The sequence below is a fragment of the Bombus pyrosoma genome, linkage group LG11, assembly GCF_014825855.1.
Source record: "Bombus pyrosoma isolate SC7728 linkage group LG11, ASM1482585v1, whole genome shotgun sequence".
In the NCBI taxonomy this organism is placed as follows: Eukaryota; Metazoa; Arthropoda; class Insecta; order Hymenoptera; family Apidae; genus Bombus; species Bombus pyrosoma.
The window spans coordinates 4,317,679-4,330,612 of NC_057780.1; the positions used below are offsets into that span (position 1 = coordinate 4,317,679).

Here is a 12,934-nt window from a genome sequence, read left to right on the forward strand (position 1 = left end):
CATTAACCCTGTCCAGAAGCACATGGCGTAATTCATACATAAGAAGGAAAAGGAACATCGACAGAGTTCATCGATCGGAGCTTGTTGCTCCGGCTTTAAACCCCAAACGACAACGTCCTACAACGTTCAAGGGAAAACTGCCAACTATTCCGCCCGAGAATTTTCATCTCGTTTTTCTTTCTTTAGATCGGACCGTGTCAGACAACCTGCCTGGTTACGCCAGTATTACATCCTAAGATTAGCCACGGTGCACACTTGGGAAATGCCATTCAGGATTTACGAGGAATTATGCAATGGCAATCCCTTTTCTTGTTTTTTGGAAGAATGGAATGAACAAATAGAAAAATAGAAACCAAGGCACATCATCAGACTGCGGATGCACTTGTGAGAAATTTAAAGATCCAAATATGCATAGAATGCATATATGTATATAAAAATATGTAAAATATTCAAAATACAATACTCGTAATATTTTGCGGATGGAACATATTTCCGCTTAGATTCTATTTTTAGTGTAATTATTATTTTCGTGAACACAAAGACATCTATCTTCTCTTTCTCTCTCTCTCTCTTTCTTTTTTAGTTTTAACTGAAATGAGTTTGAGAGGGTTTTATAAATATCGAAGGATATTCTTTATAGAATTGGTAGAACGTTTAAAGGATGAAATAGTTTTTGAATTGGAATAGTTCTCGCGTAATTACTGCAGAAACATTTGATATAAAATTATTCATTCATATTCTTTGAATGAAAATTACACATCGGATGTGAAATTTTAGGAAAATGAAAGTTTCATTTCACATGGTTCTTCGTTAAGTCTTTTGCTTTACATCAGATCCTTTACATCGATAGGAAAGTAAAGGTAGTTCATATTTAATTGGAGAATTTTTAATCTGAATTTTTAAAGAAACCTTTTATATTTGACTCTCTTATATTGTTCATATTTATTTGTATAAAAAGAACTTTATCTTTGCGTACGATTTATCCACAAACTTAACGAAGTTATAAAGGCAAAATTAGAATTGTTTCTTTATGTGAAATTTCCTTATTTTATTATATCTGTTTCTCATTTTAAGCAACCTAGATATTCGTACAGATTTTCAAGAAACAGCAAGAACCAAACCATACCATTAGATTCGATTGCTTTAATTTATTACACTTCGAAAAATCCGTGTCCTAATATTATTAAATCAGTTACAGCTCAGAAGCAGGTTCTATACTTTTTAAGTAAAAACAGACAAGTATTACTTTGTAATTTTTAAGCAACCAAGAGTGTCCACTACTAAACACAAGATAAATTCATCTCGTAAAGTTTCAAGAATCGTATCATTTTACGACTATGCGTAGCAAGAATGCAATTTATATTCGTGTCTTACGGCTTCTACTGTCTCATTCTAACAAATAATGCAAATTGCCCAAGATGCCAGTGACTTCTTACTGCAATCGACTACTTTATTACTTTCCGGATACATATTCCTTTGATGTTTGTCTTTTTCAGTAAGCTGAATCTATCTCTCGAAATCGATGAATAAATTCAACTTAATATATTTTTTAATCGTTGTATCGATGTAATAAAAGATGTATGACAATATGAAATATCTACTTAAAGACCAGAAGTTGCTGTAACGCCGGCTGAACTGTAACTAGAATGTCGTGAAACGATATTTTCTTATTAGATGGGTATACAGTCTTATTATAATGCTATAAAAGAAAATGGAACTCAGCAAGGTAACAAGATGGAAGGAAAATCCTAATATGCCAAAGTACTTGAGTCTCATGGTAATTACTTTCTTTAACCACTTTAAAATTTAACGAGATCCATGAAATCAACTACAAGAAGATTTCTCTATGTAGACATAAATGATCTAAAAATATATTAGTTGTCATTTAAATTTAATAAAATAGCGATAAACTATAGAGAAGATAGTACAAAATAGGTATAGTATAATAAACTACACAAAGATCCGAAGATGAGACTCATTAAAATTATCGCATTTCTAATTAGTAAAAGCAGAAACATTGATTTATAAAAGTATATTTTTCTTTGTATTTACTATTGCATTGATACTCATGACTATATTCATTAAATTAAAAATGGCATACCGGAGGAAGCATTTCTATTTGTTCAACGCCACAACTAATATTACATATTAAACGAAACAGCCGTTGCTTCTCACAGTCATTTCCATTTTAACGGACTTTTAATTAAATTCCATATTAATTGAGCCGTTACAATGCATTATCGTTTTACCCACCAGAGGAACACCATGCGGAATGCCGTGATAAAAATTGCGAGAATATTTATTTACGAAATATAAAAGCGTTGATACATGCAATCTAAACAAAATTCAACGCGATTTTTATTCTTAATAAATTAATATTCTTCGATCCGAAAAATTTTTACTGCGTGGTAAAACAGATGACAATTCCATGGGATAAAAAGAAACTTGATGTTAATCACCGGTTCACCTCGCCCGTACAATTCGAAATAAATGCCGCGTTAGCAGTTTCATTTGTGGCCACACCGGCATGCTTGTGCATTATTGCGACGCGAACTACATCGTATTCCACGATTGCATGCTTTGAACTTAATTTATCATGGCATGCGAGGCAGTTGCACGTTTCTCCGAGCGGACAACTAAGAGTTACTTTTATTTTGTTCGTTTGTACCATTGAGATTTATAAGATAAGATAAAATCGCACCTATCGATGGATTAACGACAATAGCGATTCAATTTTAGGAAAGGCACAATTATTCTGGTTGGATGAAAAAGGGGACATTTTGTTTTATTCTTGAAATTTATTAGAAACTGGTAAATGGAAAGATGATTGATTATACGTATGTATACACTTCGAAGTAGACGTTCACAAAAAGGTAATAACAGAATCGAAGAATTAAAAGCAGTATCATAAATATATTAGCATACTGTTTATCAAGAATTCTGGTTACTATTATTAACATATTTTTGTCTTAATTATGTTAGTCGCCAATTCTCTTTTTTTAGAAATGAAATACGATAAAAGTGTAAAAAAGATGATGATCAGAGCAATCGACTGAATTTATAGCGTGGAAGGAAATGACGAAAAACTTATAGCCATTAAATAGCGGATCATAAATATGAAACGACGAAGATAGTATTCTTGACAGAAAGTTGTCCACTAGAAACTAGGTTAAAACTTTCGTGCACCATATTTGTGGACACTGAATTCTCCTTTTATATGGCAGTAAAACTTCTAAACATGAGATCTAGCACGCCTTTAACTTCTTGGTACCTTGAACCTCTGGTGAAATTGAAACTATAACGTGGAATTATGTATGGTATTATCACGATATGTTTCGCAACGAAGAAAATATGATAAATAAAACCGAAAGTCATCGAATTCGTACGATGAATTGAAATAGGTTGCTTTCTAAACATATAAATAATTTACTTCATTTTATTTTTTCCTATTAGTATTTATTTAATCGTTATATTCAATAATTTAGAAATTAATTCATACTGTTGTTGTTAAATGAGAAGCGTATGTAAATGATTGTCTTCATTGGAACATAATCGAACAACGCAACATTTTCCTAAATGATAGTAAAATTATGGGTTTAATTCTGAAGCTATTTCTATCTTTGATCATTGAAAATCCCATAGATTAGGTTTCATCAGTATGTCGCTTCAAACTTTCCTTTAATACTCATCGTTAGCATAAGCTCTTGTTTGATTCAATTATCTAAGCATTACGGCTTGAACGCAATTTAGTATAATTAGATATTAAATATATCGATCAAAATAAAATTAATTTCCCGATAACGTTCAGAAGAAATTTTACAAATATTTTTACCGTGTTTCTTATTACTCCATTTTTTGGATAATTTACTATTTTAATAGTAGACAAATATACGTTGACATTATAATAGAATATTAATAAATCAGTGATTCATTTTGATCTAATTCGATATCTAAGGTAAAAGGGTAATGTCCGGAATTTAATTGGAATAAAAGTTTTAATTTCGACAGGAGGATGCTAGATAGGTTCAATTTTAACATGAAGACTGAGGAATTTGCAGGGCAGAGTAATTGGAAATTCGCGTAGGCAGATCTGAAAGTGCGTCCTACCGATGAATATTGGAAAGGTGGCGTCTATTCTCCTTAATTGATCGCGTAGATATAAAGATTTCGTAAAGAGAAAAAACAAAATTGTAGATTTTAGAAATTAGAGAACAACCATTTATTGATTAAATAACACGTGCAATCTTTTCCAAGCTAAAAATATATGTAATTGTAAAGTTTCTATATTTCCAAATATGAAACATTAACGATATTCAATATCATCGATTGGCAAAAATAAAAGACAATGAACTAACATCAAAGGGTACAGCATACATTTATAAACGAAACGTAAATATGTCGTGAAAAATAAATGTACCTACAAGAAAGACAATTTTTAACATATATTACTTACCTACATTATATTAAACTATCTCATTTGAATAATTTCTCCATAAATCAATACCAATCATTTTACGATTGCTCTTTAACCATTAGCTTTTAAAGTAACATTGAATCATTAGAAATTCATCGAGAACAGGAAGCGTATTACGAATAAGGATTACACGTCGTCTGTGATAAATCCGACTCATTTGGAGCCGCGGTTAAAATCTGCACTATTTCCAGCTATCCCCTGAAAGGCCGTAAATTGGAGAGTTAACTTTCGTACGCCTTCGAAATGTATTCGCGAGAAAAATGTTGTTAGAGTGGCGTGGAAGCGTTTGGACGCTAGAAAAAGGCAATTCAACGCGGAACGCAGATATACACGCCCGTCTATTTTCCACAATTTACAGCGCCAGTGTCAACTTATATTTCCTCCGGCGAAGCTCAAGAAATTACTTAATAAAAACCATGAACAATCACGTGTTTTTGCTCCAGTCTCAACTTCGTCGACGATCAATTAGCCTCGTGAAGAAAAATTGTGTTCTTACATACTAATTAGACCAAATAGTTTCTAAGCATTCAACGACGAATTACAAAACAATATCGGGGAATACTAATAATGTACAATGTGTATTAATGCCGAACTGATCAACTCCAAGTTTTATCAATTTCCTAATTTCATTGCATAAGTATACTATCACTTTTCGATTCTCAAGAAACAAACGATTTACTTTCATAGTTCATCGCAAGAAGATGACATAGATACTAATAAATTCTAAGATAGATTTAAAAAACCGTTTTAACACTTTTCAATTTATGGAGTTGCTCGATATATCTTATGAACGTCTCATATATCCTATCATAGAAGTCTCTAATTACGGAACGACCTAATTAACAGGTTAACTCTTTGAAAATATAACACAATAACGAAGAATCTAGAATACAGTTAATTCTTAAGAATTTTGCATTTAATAAATATTAATAATTTGATATGATATGATAACATGATATATCGTGAAACGTTTAAGCCAACCATTAATGTGCCAAACTTACAAATAACCAATCCGTCATCGGGTCTTACGAATTTCTCGATCCAAGTTCTATCCGCCTATTATGCATTCGCGTTCTTTAATTCCTCCATTAATTTCATTCATAGTCGGCAGGCCCGCGCCCCCGTAGCATTCATTATTCATGAAATTCTTCCGAATCCAATCGTAAAATTCTACTAACGGGTCTGTGCTCGCGTTGAAATTTCGTTTGTCAAAGCGAAGGAGACGTCCTTGCTCGTTCGTGTCCCACCTCCACGTCACATTTATTCGCCGTTTTTGAATCTGACGTTTATTCGCCGCCCTTTCGTTCTTCTTCCCGCCAGTGAAACGCGTTACGAGTAATTCCCTCTCCTCTTCACGCGAATCGAATCGAACAAACGAACGTTCGCGGACGAGGAAAGGATTTCGCCGCGCAATCTTCCAGCGAGAATGAACGAACGTTTGAAATACGCGATGGTCGTGAAACGACCAACCGCGAGGTAAAGAGCGAATGGTAAGTTTGAATACGACGATCGAACGTTTTCTCTAACAGAAGCGGACAGGCTCGATGATATTTCTGCGTGTTGCAATTTCAGTTGCGTCAGGGTGCGTTTAATTGCATGCTGAGTGCTGCAGTGTATCTTTCATGTTAACGAGTTATTGTGAAAATACGAGGTGGATGCTATTCGATCGAAGATTAGAATAGAACGGTCGATTGTTGTAACACAGAATTTCACGGCGAGTTTCTTCTTGATGATAGATTTCAGTATGGATGAATGTAATTTACCTAATGATATAGTAGTTTGCTTGAAAACGTACAGTTAGTCAGAGAAACGTTCGTATTATCTCAATTATTGAATCCGATGATCTGTTTAAATCTCCATTTACGTTATAACGAATTGCTCTTTTTCAACAAACGAGATATCAATCGACAGCTTAGTTATTGCGCTATATAATGGTAAATGTTTCCGATTGTATACTGTTAAAGGATATTAATCGTTTGAGTTCAACGATTGCAAGGATTTATGTTTCACTCTGTGAATCTCCCAGTAAGATTTCGCGTACACGCGGAGAGATCAAAAATTTAAACGCACCGTGAATAAAGTCGCGTAAAAATCAGAGCAGTTAAGGTGAAACGTCATTCTAGGGCTCAACACACGTGGCTGTTTGGAATAGCGTTAACTGGCGAACAAAGCCATTATCGCGTTTACCCGCTAGATCTAATATTAGCCCACCCATCGGCGGATCTCGATGAATCCAGAATTTGTCTGTTTTCATTTTCGAATTTAATATGCACAGGCGCACGTGTATCGGGAATGGTAACGTACACCGAATCGTTTACAAAACTCTCTCCGCCCTTAACCCGTTGCGCAAAATAGACAGAGCCATGAATAAGTCGGTATTTTCAATTTTCTAGAAACCTTGGCCGATACATTATGGGAGCAGACGACACCGGCTGAACTTTCGAATAGTTTTCGCTCGAGAAAACGCTACAAAAGTTCCTCGCGACTCGTCGTATGGAAATAAATTATTCTTTCCCTTTCAGAAACCTTTGCCAGCAGCAGCGCGAATACGCCGTTCTCTTTATCAATTTTACAGTGAATTACACCGACAGAACCGTTCTTTCGAACTGTAATTGCTGCCGCGAATGCGAGGGAAACGAACGCTTTTTCGAATTCGCGTTTCCAATGACTAACTTAACAACTCTGACTTTTCCCCCGTATCATTCGATCTTTCGTGCGAGGAATTGAAACATCGGTGAAGTGGTTCTTCGGCAAAGTTTAATTTTATTAATACGTATTAAGAACTGGGATAATGACTTGCTTTCAGAAGAAGAAAATAAGCTGAATAAATTTAGCATAGCAGGAAATCAAATATGATCGTTGGTACGTGTATACGAACTTGCTACTGATAAATCAAAATCAAGTATTATATTTTGTCATCGTGATTGATTATGACAGAAGATACGTCTCCTCTCGAACAAAGGTATTCAATGTTAACCATAAATTCATAAAATTGCTAGTAATGAATTACACGATATTGAGTCTGTTTAAACGAAACTGCCAAAGTTCCTCAAACTCTTCCACGCGTCAAATTCGTATTTTCATTCGATGGCAAGAGAAATATTAAAAACGTAGGAAAAGAATTATCCCAAAATTGCTGTGCCTTAGAACAGTCTAAGCTGCAAACGCGAAATGAAAAAAATTCAGAAATTTATAGGAAAAAGATAAAAGTTTAAAATGCTACCCTCAAACTCTCCCCTAAACTCCTTGCAGCAAGGATCGTTACAATCGCGATTCTGCAGCTGATCCGTTACAATTGGAACACAAATTCGCGATAATCTGCGCGCAAAAAGAGCATTGAAAAATAGTCGTTTCTATTCTGGGAAAGCAAGGGTACACCGGGTCCGGGACAAACGATGGAAACGATCCTACGAATTCACGACGAGAGAGGAATCCTCCGCGGGGGCTGAAAATGAATCAGCCATTTGCTGGCGCGCAAGGAAGAACAGTGGTCGCGACACGTTCGTAGATTTTATCTACGACTGGATGTAGAACAACGCGCAACACGGTAGTCCGCGTCGCGCTTACGAGCTCCCAGTTAAAGCTGCCGCGGCACACGTGCGCCGAATGCGAACGCACTCGTAAATACACTCCGCGTGGATTAACACGCGGCCATCACGTGCCACGTGTGTTTCACCCCTCTCTCATCCCCTCGCAATTTCCTCTCTCTCTCTCTCTCTCTCTCTTCGTTATATTCACCCTTTTTCCATCTCACTTTTCCCACTTGCTTCTGTTTCACCTTCTATTCTTCTGTCTCTTCCTTCTGCCTCTCTTTCTCGTTTGCATTCGACGCGCTAGTAGGGTGGCCAGAGAGAGAATTCCAAAAAGAGCAACGACAGTGAGTTATGTCGTCGAACCGAAAAACACGGCAAGTGCGAATGCCACCTCGACCCTCTTCGGCCAGCGGGATTAATACCGTATCGCGTAATGCACCTACGAACCAAGGCTTGACGCGTTATTTTTCGTTTATTGCACCTCCTTCTTTTCTTTCTCTCTCTCTCTCTCTCTCTCTCTCTCTCTTTATAATACTTTTTTTGGCAAGATATACGCGTGAACGCATCGCGATATGCTCGTGACACTGCATAATGCAAATCCAACCGCTCGTACGATTCCTGATGCATGATCGTGTTCCTCGTAGTGTCTGAGTAGAGAATTCGGCAGGCTTCGATACGTCGATCGTGTTCTCTTCCATTTGAAAGGTTTAATGAAAAAGTTTGTAGAGCGAAGGTTTGTGTAAGACCATTTAAGAGAAGTTGTATGGGTTGGTGTGAGTTCTCTTCGTTTTAATTCAGTGATCAATTTTGTAACAACGACGAGGATGCCAGCGATGAATCGTCAACAACATTCTACTTGGAAAGATTACAATAAGAAATTCGTATTTCCTCGATTCTTCGATAAAAGCATCTCGTATTTTCTGGATATTATGAAATATATCTTGCTTTCGATATTTTATATACCATTGAATCTCTGCATATATTTTGTCATGTTCGAAGCGTTGAAATACATTACAAAATGATCTCAATTTCCGTAAATATACTAATTGTTCGCAAAAACTACAACCACCTACTCATAGTATCTTTGAATATATTTTACGAAGCGTCTTTTATAAAATTGCACAACACTGAGTACAAGCCGCTTATCATATCATGTTATACTATAGCTTGCGATAAAGTACATAGTTTCAAAATGTGACTGATATAATTCAAAGAATTCATACTACACCACTGAACTACTGCTGAAATAATGCAACATTTCGATGAACTTTTATCGTATTCTATATCTTCTACGTGATACATTTTACAACGAGGTCAGTCAGATTTAAACCGATACGAATAAATAATACATCGAACACTACTAAATACTATTCTTTCACGTTCCTATTAATAAGAGATCTCTCTTAAGAAGACGAAGAATGCTAAATAAATGTCACGGATGGAGTACACAAATAACATGGTCTCAAAATAAAAATGTGCCTTTGATTCATTTTCATTTTATCCATAGATCCATTCACAGAAACCTATCGAATTAAGGCTCAACTTCTAAATAAAGTAAGATACTATAAATTATTCATATACGCTATATGATTAATTATTCTCTTCACACCATTTCGCGGAATAACTTTTCTACGGCAACCTTTCCTGATGAAAATATTCCGAATAGGAGAAATCAATCGAATTCAATATTCATATATGAAAATATATATGAATAAACTTTGATTTCTGTGTCTAGATATTAAAGAAGATGCGCACCACTACTTAATTCAAATATTTTGTAAATCTATCCTTATGGCATTATAACAGTTCTTTCTTCTATAAATTCATATAATATTTACGAATACCTAGAAATAAATTAAAATTATATAAACGAGATGCTTGGCTAAGAAATTATCGAAAAGAAACGTAAAATGAAAACCAAATGTCTCTTTTCCAATTTTACTTCAAATATAACAAAATAGACGCGTGGAAAATTTAATGGTTCTTTAAGGAAATATCTTTCCTCTTTTACAAATCGCGCACTCGCGTGTGACTGCGCTTAAATGACTGTTAAATGAATATAAAGGACTTAAGGAAACGCAAAGCGCAGGTACTTGATGGGATCGGGACTGGCTCGTTCCTGGAAACGTACCAGCCCGATTATTATAGACGACTGAATTTCCGTTGGGACGATACGTGAACGTACAGAGATTTTAGACGAAGAATGGGTGTTCCAGAAGCAGATCCGGTTATCCAGAAGTGCGACTGAATATGTAATACCTGGCATAGTCGGCAAAAGAAAAATAGAAGGATATTTCTTCATTTCTATACCTGTAATACGTTCGTGAATTCAAACGAAGGAAATGAAATGCGTGTTAACTTTCCTGCAGAAGATCAAATTCACATAAAACTAAATCCGACATCTAAACATTTTAAATACGTATTTTAATTATTAATCGGGAGGCGACGAGTGGAATCATTATTATTTGATCTTCAAATTTGTTATTTAAATATTTAGATTTGGTTATGAATAAAATTTCAATGTGCCATGAAAATATCATTTTCGTATTAATAGTTAGAGCGAAAAATTCACGATGTTTTAAATTTGCTTATTTATAGTACAATGAATATTTATCATGCTATTTATATAAATATTACTCGTGTACCTTAATTATACCTCGATGCAAATATTACTTAAAATTCTACCAACATCCAACCAAATTCTTGATCAGTATTTCTCAATTTTCTTGACTTATCGACCATCATGATATTAATTTATTCCTCCAAACCGTACTCGAAACAATCTTATTCTACCTTCTCACAATTTAAACGCGAACGTACATATTCATGCTCGTACGAATTATAAATTGTACAGCGGTAACAGCCGCGTACACGTGAATCCAGTCACATAAACATCGATCAACTCCCGTTCATCGAGCAAAAACGAGCAAAAGAATAGTTTCGAGCGTACAGTGTTCCAAACATCCGCAAGACGACACGACTGGAGAATTACGAAGCGACAACGCAATCAATGACACGCGACAGCAAGAGCAAACACAACCGGTAGAACGTAAAGCGATTTCGAGGTCAACGACCAGAACGAAGAAAGCCTTTCCTTCGTTCCATTCATGGCGGCGCGTAAATAAAGGCCGAATTACGTCTGTGAACCCGATTTTCCAACGAACGAACGACTGTCGATTTATCACCGGCCAAGACCTCGTTACCATCGTGTTCCACGTCCCATGATTCCTTCGGTTGTTACGACTGCGCCACGGGAAACTACCCTACGTTCACAGTTTCTCGAGTTGTAACGACTATACAGGCAGAAACCATTCTGCGACGACAAGCGTCCTCGCGTTTACGAGGGTTGAAAACTTGTGGAAGTGAGAAACCGCGAAATCAGCCAAGTGGCATTCCTATCCTTCTTTCTAGCAAATCCTACCTGTGGCTCGTTCGCTCTCGTTCAAACCCCTAATCCGTCTCTTTGATTCGTTACGTTGATCATATCTCTAGAATGGAATCGTATTCCCTATTTATTTTTTATACCTATTTATTTCTTATTTCCTGCTTATTTTTATTTTCTATTTATTTATTGCGAGCAGGTGCGAAGATCTCCAGAAGGCAGGACCGTAAGTCTATAAATCCTTGCATGAAAAATACTTTTAAATTGTTTGTGATATGTTTAGCAACATTCTCTCAAAATTGAAAAAAATAAGAATACAGAACATGCTCTATTGCGTTAAACTACATTAATTAATTATATTTACAGAGCAATAAATAGATCGCGGATGTTTATGAATTTATGGAATTGTGCGGAATATATAGAATGCACATACTACCCAAAAATATACAAAATACAAAAAATAAAATATTCATTATACCAAATCCCTATTTAGATTTCACTAAACTGTAAAAGGACAAATTTAGATGAACATCCGCAGTCTGCTAATAAATCTCCCAAGAATAACACGTAAACACTCACCTAGGCCGCATGTTGAGTCATTCCATCTGACTTGACAGGTGGTTAATCTTGCCCCTGATGAATCTCTCCCCCGAAACCGTTTCTGCCCGTCTTCTATTTCACCCGCTAAACTTCCGACCGCTTGAAGGTGACTCTGCTACCACTCTTAAAAGTTCACTCCGCGACACTGAATCGTCTAAACTTTCTTTCTCCCTCCCTCTCTCTTTCTAGTACCAATCAAATCGTCCGATCGAAGAAAACAGAAGTTGAAGTTCAATGTAACGCGGTCGGGGTACACTCGATTTCAGCTCGATAGCCGCAACTGTAAGGGGCCGACGGTGGCGCCAATTTCCAAGGTCGGGCCGAAGAGCAAGGTCAACGTACTTCCGGGTCGGATCGGCACCAAAGATCTCCCTTCGATCGCTATAGTTACCGCACGCTGTCGTGTCGAACGATTTTCCTTGCTTTCACTAACAATCTCTAAGAACGAGATCCTCGTAGGTACCGATCGCGTTCTACCACTCGCTATGTCGCAACCGCTGACAGCCCAATCGACTCCACGGTCCACCACTCACTGACAACAGTCCCTTCGTGACACTTGCCGCTTCCTTCTCGATTTTTCTCCCTCCTAACCTCCTCCTACTCCGCGGCTGCCGGCACAACGTCGTACTAGACGTCGTCACGCTGATCTAGTCTCTCTTCTACTCTCTCTCCCTCTCCTCTTGCTCCATACACACTCTTGCTCCTCCTCTTTTTCCAACTGTTTCCGCTCCTGTCTTAACAGATCACCAATAATAGCTTTAGCCTTAAGTGCGACAATTCTCCGTCATAGTTAATTTAAACCTACTAACCCTTCTTTCTTGGTTCGCGAACCAAATGTTGAGAAGAGAGAACTCGATGGTCGTGCGATGGGGGTTGAAACGACGATCGGTCGTCAAGGTGTATGGGTCACGGTTCCAGGAGGCCCAGCGAGCTCCACGCTGTTCT

At 36.6% G+C, this 12,934-nt stretch overlaps 1 protein-coding gene across 8 annotated transcripts in view; it reads right to left on the minus strand.

Moving 5' to 3' along the window:
* Positions 1 to 12,934, minus strand: part of LOC122572712 (collagen alpha-1(XVIII) chain) — a 344,291-nt gene extending 331,357 nt beyond the window's left edge. For 7 of the 8 annotated variants that reach the window (XM_043738049.1, XM_043738048.1, XM_043738046.1 and 4 more), the window contains exons 1-2: positions 12,799 to 12,934; positions 11,969 to 12,719 (exon numbers count right to left, since the gene is read on the minus strand). In XM_043738049.1, the coding sequence (XP_043593984.1) occupies positions 11,969 to 11,979 (11 nt within the window). In that variant the 5' untranslated portion in view covers positions 11,980 to 12,719; positions 12,799 to 12,934. Of the gene's footprint in view, positions 1 to 11,968; positions 12,724 to 12,798 lie in introns of all 8 variants that reach the window. The other variant, XM_043738043.1, reaches the window with a different exon arrangement.